At 39.3% G+C, this 17,187-nt stretch overlaps 1 protein-coding gene across 6 annotated transcripts in view; it reads right to left on the reverse strand.

Moving 5' to 3' along the window:
* Positions 1 to 17,187, reverse strand: part of ndrg4 (NDRG family member 4) — a 59,997-nt gene that overhangs the window by 13,471 nt on the left and 29,339 nt on the right. For 3 of the 6 annotated variants that reach the window (XM_072386579.1, XM_072386578.1, XM_072386580.1), the window contains 3 exons: positions 16,367 to 16,525; positions 9,095 to 9,133; positions 990 to 1,095 (listed from right to left, as the gene is read on the reverse strand). In XM_072386579.1, the coding sequence (XP_072242680.1) occupies positions 990 to 1,095; positions 9,095 to 9,133; positions 16,367 to 16,525 (304 nt within the window). Of the gene's footprint in view, positions 1 to 989; positions 1,096 to 3,275; positions 3,474 to 9,094; positions 9,134 to 16,366; positions 16,526 to 17,187 lie in introns of those variants that run through there. The other 3 variants (XM_072386581.1, XM_072386582.1, XM_072386583.1) reach the window with 3 other exon arrangements.

The raw sequence follows: 17,187 nt of genomic DNA on the forward strand, positions 1-17,187 counted from the left end.
AAGCTGACAGCTGACAAGTGTCATAATCCCATTTTTCTGGTTGCTCGTTTGCAAAGCTGCTTTGCCTGTTTTAAAGTTGTTGTTGATTTTACATGCTAGTTCATTTGCTTGTTTCACTGGCTTGAAATACAAACTAATTAACCAACTTGTGTCATTTCTAATGTTTGTGCCTTACATTTACAGAAAGCAGCTTGTTGACATTAAGTATTTTAAGAATTGTTGTGGCCCTTTATTCCTAAATTGGTCTTTTACATTTTTAAATATCATGTTTTCAAGAGCCAATTTTATGTTAATTTCTTAGGTTCATATTGGAGGTCAAATTTAAGAGATTAAAATGCTTATATTTTCCTCATAAAATACATAGTTTCTACACCTGTCTGTCTGAAATGTCCTGTTTTAGCTACTGTTTCTTTAAGGCGTGGCCCACTCTGATTGGTCAGCTGATTGATACAAAATTACAAAGTGTGCAAGCAAGCTGAGGATTCTTTATCCGGGCATGTTAAACTAACCAATGGGAACAGAATATGCAAATAATATGCAAATGTGTTTCACTGTGATGACTTTAAGTAAAGGGAGGAAGGTCTGAACTACAAATGGTGTGTTCAGGCAGATCAGGAACACTGTTTTCTTTGGGAGAATGAACATCTTGATAATGAATATTGAACTTTTAACAAACACAAAACCTATATAATAAACTCAAGAACGGGGAAACTTAAAGAGCCTAATTTGATGCCTCTAGGTTTTACTTAAAGGGTTTACAATTAGATTATTTTAAATCGTGGGATGATTTATATGGTCGTAATAAGAAATAATACTTGTTTAAGTGTGAAAAATCCAATAAAAGTGTAATTTCAACACTTTTTTCATTGAATAACAACACCAGCCTGATGTTGACAATGATAATGAGTGCGTCTGTGTTAGTTAATTATCGCCTTCGAAAAGCACTGAAACTGGAATGTGAGTCAGCATATTTCGAGGTGGATACTCACGATTCAACCCTACGTCGTGGTAGGTGAGGATGGCAGGCTTGTTTCCTTTGGGAGCCCCTCGGATAACCACATGGAGCATCCCGTAAGGGGTCTCAACATCATGTTCCTGTGAAACACAAAAACACATACTCAGCTGGTGGTTCACACAACAAACACACGACTCCTTGTTGTGATTTGACACATCAGTTTGTCTTAAACACCTTTTACTAAATTTGCTCCACAGTCATTTAGAGCCAGTTCATGCTGCCTTGTTCCTCATTAATCTCACATAACAGAAATACAGGCTCTCAGTTGTATATAAAAGGTTGGGCAACAATTAGTGGAGCACAGTTAATCTAAAATAATTAGGCATGAATTATATTTAAATGTGGTTCAAAGGCAGAACTAAATAACACTAAACAAAAAACAGGAAGTTGGCATGAGACCTGAATTCATCGAATGTAAAAGATGTTTGTGGATACAGGAGAACGAGTTAATAGATAAATGGTTATATCTCAGGTGGACTGGAGAAAAGATACAATATCTATGACAAAATAGGAGCGAAAGACCTGTTTGTGCCTTCTAACGTGGGTTTAAATAGATTTTGTAAGCTTACAATTTGGGTTTTATCTTCTTAACCTTTAAAACGAGAATACAGAGTGGACAGTTTTAGATCATTTCACTTAGATTAAAAGGGATGCTAACCATAACTCTCAAACCATAATGCTCTAGTTTCTCAGTTTGTTTAGATCTGAATTTGCTGATAATGATATACTGATGCTATATTAAAATAATTAAATATAAATCTTGTTGTTGTGTTGTTTACACACATTTTGATTTGTTCTCAGCTGATAAAACCTGGGTTTTTTTAATACATTTTTAAAGTCCCTTTTCTTCTACTTTGATTGTAATTCAATTGCCACAAAAAAGGCAAAAAACAGATTAATTACTCTGATAATATCAAATATTTTGTAAACTTCTTAAACTTTCTATTGATATTGTGAATGCTTTAGGCCACTACAATTGTACAATGAAAACAGCAGTGGTCAGTTTTTATCAAAAGACTTTTAGTCAACTGTTATTCTTAACATTAGAAGGGTTTGAAGCTTTTTTTTGCATCATTACTGCACCATGTGCACCATGTGTAAATCATTAGTCTATTTAAACATTTTCTTTGTCTAACAAGTGCATCAAATAAACACCCATAGGCTAAAATAAAATCTATTTATGAGTTTAACATCATTTATTTTCGTTTAGATGAACAAATCAACTCATTCGTGCTCATAAATTTGATGGTACAAGCCATTTCTGCGACGTTTAAGTGATGAATTACAACGTGTTAAACAGTAAAATCAATGCAGCTGCTGCAGAAGTAGGATCACATTCAAAGGTCTCATGTTATCACCCACATTTTGTCAGCATCTGCTGGTCACAGCCAACCAAACTCAAAATGGAGGTACGAGGTAAGTGTTACCACGAGCTGCACAATGTAGACACACACACACATATACAGAGCAGGGTGGTACCATTATGCCTGGTTCAGGCTTTAAGCTGCACTGAATCCTTACTGATGCTTCTAAACTGTTGCTGTTCTGCTAACCTGCTGCGGTCAGCCTGCAGCATCTTTCAACAGCTGCCTGTTATTTGGAAACATAAACAACCTTCGCTGTGCAGCCATTCAAACCTCCCCAAAATGACTCGCAGCATAAAAAGGGTCCGAAACTCTCCAGAATCCACTCAAGCAGCAGATCATCAGTTAGTTAGTTAATCCCTCCAGATTATCTCACTTGTATCTCTCTAACAGCAATCAGCTCTCTAATGGGAGGCAGTTACTGCTTCTGTGACGTTTAACGTACACACAAGCTCCTTTTGACCTTCAGATGACCACAGAAGAAGAATTCACAGTGAAACACAAGATTTTTAATCTATGACGCAGCTTCTTCTGGGGTCTCCACAGCCACATATTTAAATAATTTATTTTAGCGTGAGAAGGTCCAGAGATGAGCGAACGCATCACACGTCTTTATCGAGACTAAAAATGCTGCCAATTCCTCCACAAATGCTCATCTGCAGAGATGTGAGCATCGGGTCGGAGCGCTGAAGTGTGTCAGTGGGCCAAAGTCAAAGGATGACCCATCAGCTGACTCTGCAGTTTGTCGTTCTGGACGCATAGCAGAAGGGAAAAAAACAAGTTCACTAACTTTAGACACAAACAGAGGCACCTAAAAACGAAACAACTTGCAGAAACCAAATTGTTTTTTGTGATGTAGATGACAGCACTCTGTGTAAACACCCCCCATCACTCACCCCGTCCCAGCACTCAGGCATGGTTCCAGTATCTGCGCTCACAGCCGATGAGGAAGAGGAGGGAGCAGACGAGCAGCCAGACCTCTCCTGTGTTAAAGGACTAGGTTCTGGTGAGCGCTCGCTGTAGGATGGAGAGTTGGATGAAGAGCTGCAGGCTGCTGCAGAGTCTTTGTCTGCTCCGTTCTGCTTCAACCACACTTTTATGCTACGTGCTCCACCCCTCCTCTTACTCCACCCTTCCCGCAGAGAGAGGAGAGAGCTCCGACTCCTCGGCCTGTGATTGGCCGGCTGCACTGTCACTCATTTGTAGCTCTCTCATCAGCACCACTGCTCTAGATTTGATTTGGTACCATTTCCCTGCTTTCCTTTGTGACCTTGTTATGTTTTTCCAGTTTCTGATAAAAACAAAATGTCAGTTTTTTGTGAATCAGGCCAAATATCAGGACCCCTCTGTTGTCAGTGTTAACCTGAACGTATCATCATTTTACAGTTAATTACCTGTAATTTAACATATTGAAGGGTCTTCACCGGTGTGTAATGCAAATGCAGAAAGGTGCTATCACACTTGTGCTGTGAGCTTTAATTCCTTCAAAAGGTTGTTTGTTTATTCAGATATAAAAATATAACTGATTTGAAATGTGCTGGAGGCATCTTTCAGCATAAATTAATCTGCAACAAGCCAAAATAAACTGCAAGTGGATTATTTATTCAAACTAAAGTCATCTCGTATCTTATAGCAAGACAATAGTATTCTAAAAGTTTTTGTATTTTAAAAGAAAAATGAATGCACGAACAGAAAACTAAATGAAACATCCACAAGACGAGAGTTACAGAAACAACAGATGTTGAGAATGAATCACAGAGAGTGTTATTACTTAAAAAGCTTGAGTGGTTTGTCTCTGCATCCCTGTATGTTATCAACATCTTGGAGCATTATGTGCAGGGGAAACAGAAGTGTTTTCAGAATTTGATGAGAACGTGACCTGAAATGTCCCATCTGAGATGATTTCTGTCGGATTTGCTGAAGCTGAGGTGGAAAATGCAAATAAAGGTTGTCAGGATCTCTAAAGACACTGAATTAACACTGTTTATCTCCAGCTGAAATACAATATGAATGTTAATGTGGAGGGCGAGAGGCGTACGTGCACATCCACATGGATGCAATGGTGTCTGCTGACTGCAGGCTCTCTGCTCTGTTCTGTCATTCATCAACCAACCCTTTGTCCTTCTTCTACAATCCCATCCCCCCTTTTCTCTCCCTCTACCTCCTCTTTTCCCATCCCATCTATCCCCCTTTCCTGCTGGCTGAACTGTAAATGCCTCTCTTTGCCTTTCCTTCTGCTCTCTCTTTGACTTTATCCCCCTTTCCCAACCACACAGGAGATTAACTCATTCCCCGCTGACTCGGCAGCGTCCCATCTGCTTTAAGCATACAATCTGCGCTGGTGAGCATTTGACAAGCAGTCATGTGCAGGAGGGAAACTGAAGGGTGGACTGAAATATGAACTGAATTTGTTCACCTTTTCTCATTCAGACTGCTGCTTTAATTGCCAGTTATCCCTCCATTGCCACCTTGGTATATATATTCAGCGCTATAACACACACACTCTCATCTGTCAGTTTCTTCCAAGCTTTTTTTCTGATCATGGTGCAAATGTGGCAAATTATAAAAAGCTAATGCAGGACTCTGTGGTTGTTTGGTTTCTGACATCACTCATCTTCTTGTTGTGTATGTGCTACAACACTGTCATTCTCCCAGAAATGATGTTTCTCTACAATAAAACAATGCATAATTACATTGTGAGTCCACAGTTTTGTAAAGACACTGAATTGCATCAGTGTCAGAAGCAGGTGGTTGAGGTGGATGGATGCTGTTAAAACTGCTCGACTCTCACATTAGACACCAGAGATCAACTCCACAGTCAAATAATTTAGAATACAATGTACTGCCCAAAGCGTCCGACAGTGTTCATGTCTGTGAAGGACCTACAAAATGACCCTGTGGATGCAAATGACTCTAAAGAACGTCAAATAAACCACATACAATAATAAAGATAAAAGAAATGTCCACAAACAGATCCATAAACTGCCATTAAATTAAATATGAGTCAGTATTTTTCATAAGAAAGTCAAATGTCTCATTTTTAACGTTTGATATGTTTTCTCTGCTCTACTGTGACTAAAATATTGTTTTATAGGATTTTTAAATCATTGGATTCTGTTTTACACAGCGTCCCAACTTTTTGGGAATTGGGGTTTTACAATGAGACAAAAAAACAACTGCAGTAAGGCACCATAAAAGATGCAAAACAACCACTTAATTATATACAGAGAAATGGAACTATGGAAAATAGATGCTAAATTAACACAAATGATGGAAAACACCTGCATACAAGCTACAAGATACAAGCTGACTGCAAGAAGAGACAAAGAAATAGAAGAGACACAGGAAACGATAACAGATGCATCCATCCAATCATCAACTGTCTTTCGCTTATCCGAGGTTGGGTCATGCAGGCAACAGGTCCAGGACGTAAACACAGACGTTCCACTCCCCAGCGACACTCTCCAGTTCCTCCTGGGAGATCCTGAGGCGTTCCCAGGACAGAAGGGATATACAATCCCTGCAGCAAGTCCTGGGTCTGCCCCGGGGCCTCCTGCCCAAGAAAAAACTCCAAAAGGAGGTAACCAAGAGGCATCCTAACCAGATGAACCACTGTTGGAAAAATTAACTAACAGACAACAGCATGAAACCAAGAAATCCCTCAGAGGCCTCAGAATTTTACTTGCAAGGGGAGAACAACACACAAACCTTCTCTCTGCAGATTCACAAGAGTTCTCCAACGAGTGGTTGCCTCCCTTGCTCTTTTATTTGGTGACACACACACACATACATACAATCCTCTATGTGCCCAGGTCTGGTATATCTCCTTAGTTTGGAGGCATCTCCTTATTTGGGGAGCTATAAAGATAACGATCAGTGGGGAGACAACATTCCTTCTTCAAACACAGTTCTCTTTGTCTCCCAACTTCTCCTTGTGAAGTTTTGATATGAAATGGCGTCTCTGGCTGTGACTTTTATTTAATGATAATAAGCAAACTTTTCTGACAACCACCTCAGCTGACTTTCTATGTGGAGGAGCAGCGGCTCTATTTCGAGGTCCTCCTCCTATCTCTAAGGCTGAGCCAAGCCACCCTCTGAAGGAAACCGATTTCAGCCGCTTGTATCTGTGACCTCATTCTTTTGGTCACTATCCAGATCTGTCACCACAGGTGAGGGTTGGAACAAAGATGGACCAGTAAACTGAAAGCTGCTCCATCCTTCTACACCAAAACAGACAGAAGCAGCACCCTCATTACTGCTGACGAAGCCCCACTCCATCTGTCCATCTCTAACTCAAACTCACCATCAAAATGAACAAGATCCAGAGACACTTAAACTTCTTCTCACGAAGCACGGACTCATGCTCGACTTGGAGAGAGCAGTCCACCTTATTCTGGTTGAGAAACAAGGTCTCGGATTTGGAAAAGCTGACTTTAATCCCGGCCGCCTCACACTCAGATATGAACTGCTCCATTGCAGCTGAAGGTCATGGTCTGAAGAAGCCAACAGAACCACATCATCTACAAAGAGCAGAGATGCAACGCCGAGGTTTCCAAACCAGACGCCCTCCACTCCACGAGTATGCCTCGAGATCCTGTCCATGAAAATCACAAACATGATCGGTGACAGGGGGCAGCCCTGGAGGAGTCCAACACGCACCATGAAGGAGTTCGACCTCATGCTCAGAAAGAGGACACAGCTCCTGCTGTGGTTATAAAGAGACCAAAGCCCATCTTCCCACAGCACCCTCCATAGAACCCCTTTGGGAACATGGTCATAAACCTTTTCCAACTCCACAAAACACATGTAGACTGGATGGTCAAACTCCAATGATCCCCTCAGTAGCTCTGCGAGGGTAAAGATCTGGTCCACTGTTCCAGGACCTGGGCGAAACTACACTGCTCCTCCTGAATCTGAGGTTCAACAAACGGTCGGAGCCTCCTGTCCAACCCAACCCAGTCCTGATCTCCAGCAACCTGGGGTAAACCTTCCCGTGGAGGCTGAGTAGTCTGTGCCCCCCCCCCCCCCCCCCCCCCCCGTCTGCCACTCCAAGACAGCCCACCATGCACAGAGCCTGCTCTCTCCACCTTTTCACAGATGCAAAAAACTAAAAATATGCAAACACACCACAAAAATTCAGGAAACTCAAAGATGAAAATGAACACAAATCCAGTCCACCTAATGCAACAAAAGACTTAAACAGTAAGAGACATAAAACAATCGCAAAGACATGCTAGAAGTTTGTAAGAAGAAGTTGTTGGAAAAAGGGAATATGATCATAAAGAAATGCCAAAAGGCTGGAAGAAGACCCACGCCCACATCATTTGTACTGATTGTGTCACCTTTTATAGAAAAACAAGAAAAGAGAAAGAGAAAAAAACACTTTAATCCAGTGATCATACAGCGCAATATCCCTGTCAGGGTTTTTAAAAAAAAATGAGGCCGTGAAGGAGTTTTTGCCTCATCATAGAGCTTCATTGTCCACGGAAAGTAAGTCTCTTGTTTTAGAGCAGACAGCAAAAGTGTTTCACTGCCTTTACGATCATTTCAGCTTTTATTCATTCGCACATTCAAATGCAGCGTTATTATCTGAGACCTGTGTCGGGTCTGAGTGTGAAAACAACGGTGAAACAGAGACGTTTTCACAAGAAACTGCTGTTGTCTGCCACTCGCCACATGTTTGATTAAAATAAACCAGCAAAGCTGTTCAGTGTGTGAAGCACTAATGAAGAGATATCCTGCTCCTTTAAACAATCCAGCAGTGTTCTAACGTCTAATATCGATTGGTTTGATTTGACTGATGGGCTCAGATATTTAGGGGGGGTAAATCTGTCTAACCTCCAGCATCTCATAGCTGTGGACAACTAATTAGACCAACATCTAAAGTAGATTAGATAAAGTAGATCTTTTTTCGTGACGTGTTTATCCCTGAGATGTTTTCTTCAGTATCTAAATTATGTGTTTGCATAAGTAAACATAATTTCAGAACTCACATAGAGTCCTAATCACCGTTTTCACAACCTGGATATGATATTTGAGTGATAGAGAGAGAGATGTTTCATCTATCCAGCCTTTTTCTGCCATATATCCAGGGGCAAGAGTCTGAGCAGTGATCCCCAGACCTCCCTCTCCACAGCCACCTCTTGCATCACTGTAATAGTCTCAAAAGAGCTTTGAGACTATTACAGCTAAGGGTCGCCTTAGATCTCTAAAGTCTGAGAGAAGGATCATCTAATACTGTCATTTCAACACTTTTTTACACCTTTTCATGCAGTCTGCCCCCTTAACTAAACTATCACAGAACTCGGAGCAAAGCAAATCTTTGCAATCACAAGAATATGTGAGTGGAGCAAATCTGCATGTGGGTGGGGAGCTACTCAGGAGCTCAAAGAAAACCACCATTATATAAAGAGATGGCGACATGCACGCAAATGACACAAAGAGGAGCTCACAAACGCTCCAACAGGGAGGGTAGAGTTGCCAGATGGACTAAGTTGTATGTAGAGTATTTTAAAGCACTGTAAGATTATAGAAATTGCATTTGCTTTGTGTCTTAATTACAAAAAATTACAGTAGCTCCATGCTGAGGCGCTCATTATAATCAAGCTTGAACCCGTTCACAAAGGGATGACAAAGGAAGAACGATAGCCAAACACAACGAAAACACAAAAGAAACACAGATAAGAAAAGAGAAAAGGGGGGTGCGAGCTCATACCTTCCAGTCGCCTGGCGGCATCAGCTGATCACAGCTTTCCTGCAGAGAGAGACGGGCAGATAAAAGTCAAAGAAAACAACGTTAAAAAAGGAAGGAGATAAGTTATCAGAACTCGCACTCAGACACATTCCTCAAACACTACAGGGGGCATCCTTTGTTGAAGCTGAAGGCCGACAGACTTACAGAAGAGCAGCATGAGCTGTGCGCTGTAGGTCCAAACCACAGACATGAGAAAATCTGCCTCCCAAACGCACCTCAGCAGCACGGCATACAAACACTCAACATCAACTGGTTAAACAGAATAAAAAGCCACCATTTTTTAGATAGAATACGTTGCCTACTTTTTAACTTATGTAAAGGGGTAATCCAGCAATTTACGACAACACTGATTGAATTGGGGACGTATGCGACAAACGTCAAAGTAGCTGAGTTCCACAAACTCTGGATCCTACATTTCCTATGATGCAACAAGACAGACCTCCATCAGATCATGTGTGTTAATGCATGAGCATCACTTTCAGTCTGTTTTTAGTTTTTTTTTTTTATCTCAACCTTGTGATGATTGTACTCACTCCTGCATCCAGTTTTATACCAAATCAGGTTCATCTGCACAGTTAAAGCAACAATGTTTACAGGTACAGATGGTGAACTTGGATGTAAACAAAGGTTATATCAAACCAGCATTTTCATAATTGTATATTTTAATTTGTAATTTACTGAGGTTTCTCATCTTGTTTAGATCACAGAATATTAGTTTTTTGGTTTATTTTTGACATCTGTAGCATCATCGCGCCTAAAACTGGCATAATTTAGATCGTTTAATCTCAGATTGCTCACTCTGGAGCATAAGAAGACGTTTAACAGCTGCTTTCATAATGTCTGTTTAACTCTATATAATACAGATGGGTAAAAATGGTGGACTGCCCCTTTAAAATTGCTCTTAAGTTTCCAACTATTTGAACGTTTTACATCTAAATATGCCTGGATGTGTGTGTATTTGTAGACTTTTTTACTGAAGTTCATGTGGGAAACTGAGAACAACTTCATGTTAAAAAGTGAGGAAAGATGGTGTTTTAAAATACAGAATGAGACAATGAAGCAGCCGAATTCCCCTCACAGCGAGCTACCCCAGCAGAGATGAGCATCAGTAAACACAGATAAACTGGACCAAACAACTGAGGCATGAAAATAATACTTTTTTCTTTCAGGTCACAGCAGAATCCTGCTTCCAGATGACTGCTGAGGTCATTTTCACATATTTAATACACTGATAACAAGCTGACTTTAATCAATGAGACACTGGAGATCTTTGAATTCAATGTAATAAAATATCAAATGGATAGAAATTGTGAAGAAAAACTTGCCGGTGAGGTGCTTATTCTTTGGGGGAATCCAGTCTCGACTCTATTTAAAGGATAGGTACACTAGTTTATTCCATATTTATCTTAAAACAATGTGCACTAAGACTTTCCATTTAAGCATCCTCTCCTGATATGTTCTGTTTATAAACAAATCAAGAAAAAGTCCTCTAAAGATTACAAGTAATTTTAGCTCAGGGTGGCTGTTTCAATATGGCAAAATGATTGAAAAGAGTTTTTAATTGAACCCCAAAGTTGAGATGTTGTTTGAAATGTCAAACTTAGAAAAAAAAAACTAAAATAATCTCTTAAACTATCTACGGTTGTATACGGTACAAAGACAAGACGTTTTTAAAAAGTTGGGACAGTGGTCACCACCTTTTCTTTTAACCTTCTCACTCAGACAGTGATTATTATTAATGATCGATATAGTTATTCAGCTTCTCAACAATGCCAGGCTTCTTTTGTCATATTTTCACTTCACAATATCTAAAAGCTTTTCATTGGTGACGTCAGTTAAGCCACAAACATGTGATATGAGCGGGATGTGGTTTTGCCTTGTCTTGCTGAAATAAGTTAGACCGTTCTGAAAAAGACATCGTCATGCAGCAACATATGTTGATCAAAAACCTGTTAATACCCATAATTAAGCATTAATGGTGCCTGGTGTGCTCACCCACCTTGTCTTTTTCTATTCTTTTTGCATAACAACCTGTAATGTAAACAGTTTTATGGATCTGTACTTTGTAGAGCCAAATTTTACAGCAATTAAAGCAGGGATGTCCACATCCAGTCCTCGGGGACCCCTGTCCTGCAGGTTTTAGATGTTTCCCTGCTTCAATGCATCATTAGCAGGCTTGTGCAGAACTTAACAATCTTTTGAAGAGATCCATTTCATCTGAATCAGATGTGTTGAAGCAGGGAACCTGCAGGACATTGGCACTCGAGGATAGACTTTGGACATCTTTGAATTACAGCTTCAACTCTCTATGAGTCTCTATGAGTTTACCACATCGAGCCACTTAGATTTTTCCCCATTCTTTATAGCAAAACTGCTTGAGCTAATTCAAGCTGGACGGGTTCTGCTGGTTTGTCAAGGCCAGGGATACCCACATCCGGTCTTTGAGGGCCGCTGTCCTACAGGTTTTAGATGTTTCCCTGCTTCAGCCCACCTGATTCAGATGAAATGGAATTGTGAAGAGATCCATTTCATCTGACTCCAGTGTGTTGAATCAGGGAAACATCTAAAACCTGCAGGAAAGCGGCCCTCGAGGACCGGGTGTGGGTATCCCTGGTCGAGGCTGTTCCAACACATTTAAATGTTTGCCCTAAAACCACTCGAATGTTGCTTTTGACGTTTGCTTGGAGTCATTGCCCTGCTGGAAATTGAACCTCTGTCCAAGTCTCAAGTCTCTAACACTAAAAAAGACTAAAATAGGTTTTCCTCAAGAATTTCCACTGTATTTATCCAATGAAAAACATTGGCTAAATTCAGTCTTGAGTTTTGAGGCGTTTTCAGGAGCTCATTGGGTCATTTAGGTCTGTTTTACAATCAGTGCTGCCTTGTTTCTTACTTACACACATTCTCTATGGATTCTACGAATCTATTATTTCTGTATATGATTAATGCCCACAGTTTACACAAATTTACCACTCTCCTCACAACGTGGATACATGTCGTGATCATGTTCATGATGTTCAGCTTTTGATATTTGTAAATAAATGCATTCATTTTGTTATTCCCGCACATACAGCTTTCCAATTCTGCTGAAAATGGAGTAAAAAACAGGAAATTTTCCTGATTTGTGAAACTCAGAATGCTGTGGTGTATATGTGATTTGCTTTTCTTTAACAGACTCAATTTTATCCCCCATTAGCTGCATATTTCAGTGTTCTTCAACAACTTGATTGCTGTTTTAAGACAAGTAAGAAAAACTGTAAACCCATCCTTTAAAACCAGATGTATTGGAATGAAACATGTTCTCCCTCATAAATAAATGCATCCTGGTGTGCTATGAAATAACATATGCTTAAGAACATAATTTTAAAACAACATATATCAGTTTTTTGTAATTCCTTGAACACATCAGTGAAAGTTCCCCCATCCTAAACTGTGTTATTTCAGCACATGTCATTTATTTGTGCTCTGTCGCCTTTTGTAAAGCCCGAAGCAGGGCAGGAACATCTGGAAATCTGAACCAAACAAGTAAATTAATGACATGCATGTGACAGATGCTTGTCAGAACAGTCAGAGGGATGGTGTTCACACTGCTTCCTTGTTAGACATGCACAACTCTTAGTTTGGCGGGTCAGATGAAGATTTCTGAAGATAATTCTGAAAGAAAATATGACAGTATTAAAGATGGACACACATAAAAAGTTTTAGTTTTAGTTAATCAGCTTTGATGACCAGTTAAAAAAGGACAGAAGTGACACAGTCAGATCAGGGACACACCTAAAAATAGAGAGAAAGACATCACAAAAACAAGATCTGAAGCTGCCCAGTAGATGAATGTGTTACCATCAGACTTTATTACATGAGCTGTTATGTGGTTGTGTCATGACCAGAGCAGCTGGAGGTGTGAGGGGAGGAAATCCAATAAATACATTTATTTTACTTCAAGAGAAATGTTCAGCTAAAAGGGCAACTTCAGTTCCTGTGGATTTCATGCGGATTTCATGCAAGTGGATTTGTTTCCAGAGGCGAAAAGTGACAGTACGGTGGTCGGACCAGCAGGTGGCACTCTTCTCTTTCTTTTAACTCCCACTCCATCATACTGCATGTAGGGGCTGTAAGCAGCTCATAACAAAGAGAGGGGAGACTATAGAGAGACTGTCCATTAAAAAGAATGGGAAGAATGTCTTAAAAGTTGTGTGAGGGCTCTTTTAGCCACAGTAATCTCTACAGGCTGTTTAATATGTAGGGCTGTGTGTTGATAAGGTAAAGATAGTGTAATGAGTCACTTTGTCTGTGGGCTGGTTTCGTCAATGTAAATTTTGACCTAGATTTTATTCTAATATAATCTTTTAACACTAAATTTAAGTCATCGGGTACAGGAGGATCAAGGAATTGACTTGATTAAGTGTGACCCCGGAGATACGATAGATGGATGTACAGGGGTTCAAATCTATCAAATTGCATGTGAAGTTGAGCTTTGCGTTGCTGCTGAGGCATTTAGGTTGAACCAAAACAGCCACATGAAATGCTTAAGTTTAATGGCCAAATGTACAACAACTATTTAAGTCATAAAACCTTAAATTAACCTTGATTTATGTTCTGCATAATACAAGTTTGTCACAGGTTTTACAAAGACCAAACCAGAGATTCTGCCTATAATAGGTAAAGCATTCTACGTGTGCAAAGACAACACAATTTCTACAAACAAAATGCCCTCTCGTTTCTTCTTCTGCTCTCTCTATCTCTTTTTTTTTTTTTTTACCAAGGACCTTATTTAATTAAGGAATCATCAATAGACTATATCAAAATGTGATTTAAAGGCTGGTTAACCTAACTTAAAATCTCATTAAAACAGCTTGATTCAGACGTTACTCTGCTAAGATAAACTAAGCTAAGCGAAACTCAGATAGGCTAGGCTAGGCTAGGTTTGTTAGCATTTAGCTAGTTACCTTTTAGCCAGTTTGCTTTTACAGGACATATATATATACTTTTGAGGAACTTTATAATGTAAACTGCAACCATACAATTACTCAAATTTACAAGGTTCAAAACAGATTTTTAAATATCAAAAACAGTAAACTTTTTTTGTCCAATTTATCACAACAGGTTTTTTGCTTCTTGTGCATTTTTATCATCTAGTTTGTTTACTTGACCTTCACATTTCCATTTAATGTAAAGCTAAGACATCTAAAGTCTGACTTTGGTCTTTGACAAAATGTGAAGTTGGAGCATTTATGCCTTGTTGGGCACTAAAACAAGTTGCTGCCATTTTGTTAACATTTCAGCTAATATCTGCTAATGTAATGCCTACAGGCAGTTGAATGTGGTTGTTTCAGTGGCTTCCACTGTAACCAGAAGGAAACACCATCTCTTTCATAAATCAGTCATTATTTAGATGAATTATTGAAACGTTTTTTTTTTAGCCAGTTCTTTGCTTATTTTGCTTATTTGTAAATGTAGGCTAATAAAATCTTCTCCCTTGCTTGTAGTTTTTTATTTGTATTCTGTGTTCAAAGGGATTAACTTGCAACTATCTTTCCCTGCTGTTTTTGACCATATTTATACTTTCAAGGATTATACTTTATACTTTTTAAGGATTTATTTCTAAATGTCTATTTAAAGGCTGGTTAACCAGTTAAAATCTCTTTAAAACGGCTTGATTCAATTGTACATGCACCAGTTTCTATCATAATTACAATATACACTTTAAAGTTGTTTAAAATAGTATTTGGAGTGAAAAAAAAGAACATGTGCAGTAAGTTTAAGGGGTGTATTGCCTACTTTTCTTACTTTACAGTTGCAAGTGCATGCTGATGCCCGTGAGCTCATTCTTTTAAAGAAAACTGATGCTGCCTCGACCAAAGAATGCACTGAATAAAATCTATTGACTCTGTCTCTGAGGGCAACAGCAAATACCTCTGGGCTTCTGGTGTAGAAGCACAGATAATTAATGTCTATGCCAAGACTATCTGTTGTGTTAACAGGTCATTATTTACTAAATAAAAAGTCGTCTCCAGCCAGTGTTTTTATTGTCAAGAATTTATTTCACCTAGTGTATTTCTTGCCTTTTGCTGTCTGCACAATGTTTACGTGCTTGAAACCAAAGGACACTCTAACACGACTGTTTAACACCAAAATACTGCTTAATACTACTCAAACTCAGAGATTGTCAAGGTTATGGTACAAAAAACCTACAGATTCTGCGTTTTCTGATTAAAAATGCTACTGTTTAGTTGCCTTAAAGTTGTTGTATTGAATTAAAACCTACAATAATTCAGTATAATTTATCTGTACAATAAATAATTAACAAGGATGCCGAGAGATAGCTCCCCTTAATAATAAAAAAGAGTAGAGAAAGAGTTGATTTGCCTTGAAATTTGACTTCATTGCTGGCCCTGTTTGCCATGGAAACATAGCTAAATCATCCTAGCAGCTGGAAGGCTTCGTAGCTCAAATAGTCGTCGTAGCCACATGTAAAGTATAAATGTGGTTTGTGGCCCTTTGCTTTATATATTTAAATATAGACCAATGCCCTCTGTCCTATTTTATGAGGAAAACAACGAAGAGCAACCTGCATAACAGGTGTGGAGAAAACACAACACACAGTGTTAAAGGCATTTAGTCAGGCAGCATCAGTTACTAATAAACAAGCTCATGCACTTCAAAACACATGTTTACTACCATAAAATAGGGCAACTAATTTAGGAGTTAAACCTAAAATTGGGCTTTTTTCATCATTAAACATGAACAGCAAGTATGACCAATACTTAAGGCAACAACCAAAATCTGAAACCAGAAATTTTTGTACAAATCTTCTGTACAAAGATATCATACAATTATGGATGAATAATGTCACAATTAGCTTAATATTTACCATAATTTATTTTATTCATATGCTATGTTACAGTATGTGTAATAACACTAAATTAAAAGATCTAAAATAGTTCCAGAGTTCCAATGCAAAGCTTTTTCCTGGAATTGACTACTTTGACTAGGATTTGCCATTTTTTCAGCTACAGCAACATATTAGCTGCTTTACCTCAGACAAGTAACTGGGGCTTTTTGTTAGTGGGAAGTATTGGCCCATAAAAACATTTGCTTAATGAGTTTATCTAAATTATTCAACTTTATGCTCCAGGTTTCTGCTCCATTATTGTTTTCAGCTGTGTTGGCTTTTGTTGTGTGTTTGATTTTGTGTACTGGCAGTCAGATGTTTCTGCTTGCTCTGGTAGTTACCGGGAGGACCCCGCTGGTCCGACGGCGGGTCTGGCGGAGCCAGTGCCGTGCGATGACATGCCAGCGGTGTGTGGGGCGGTGGGGGGTAGGGGGTTGGTTAGGAGGCGTGGGGCTGGCGGGGCACGGGAGCCCCTCGGCTGCCTCCTCTCCTTTATCCTGCTGTGTTGCAAAACGACAAACACAAGGTGGTTATTGGGAATCAACCAGGGCAGACACGGCAGCAACAAACAGTCAACATAAAGAACATAAAGATGTTTTCTGATACAATTTTTATGGAGGTCTTAGAAACCCCCTCTGTGATCTTTTCATCCATGAAATGCCCCATTTCATTGCTTCTTTTCTGTTCCAGCGTCACCAGAAAGGTCAGGCTGAAGATCTGCAGTCTTCCTTTAATTGGAATAGAAGAACAGGTTGTGTCCGCATGCAACTAATAAACCAGAATAAAGCTGCATTCATGTCATGAGGGAAACTGTAGAGTAGAGAAGGCTGTACATTAACTAGAACAGCATGTAACTTACAGTATTTCAGACAAACAAGTGCCAAACTTGTCTTTAAATTATTTAGGTTTCTTAACTATTTCCCCTCATATTGTGTTGACAATGCGAGAAATGAATTACTCTTTTCATTTATATAGCTTATTGTGGCAGAATAATGAATTTGTTAAATCTCAGTGGAGCAAAGTGGACAGACACCGCCCCACAGCACTAGTATAAAGAAAAAATCATTACGGCATGTTTTTTTCCTCAATTAGACCTGAACTAGTGTCCGAAATGATAGTTATGGATAAAAATGGCCAAAATGAAAGCTTAACATTAGATCAT

The sequence above is a fragment of the Leuresthes tenuis genome, unplaced genomic scaffold, assembly GCF_036924035.1.
Source record: "Leuresthes tenuis unplaced genomic scaffold, fLeuTen1.0.hap1 SCAF_5, whole genome shotgun sequence".
NCBI classification, from domain to species: domain Eukaryota; kingdom Metazoa; phylum Chordata; class Actinopteri; order Atheriniformes; family Atherinopsidae; genus Leuresthes; species Leuresthes tenuis.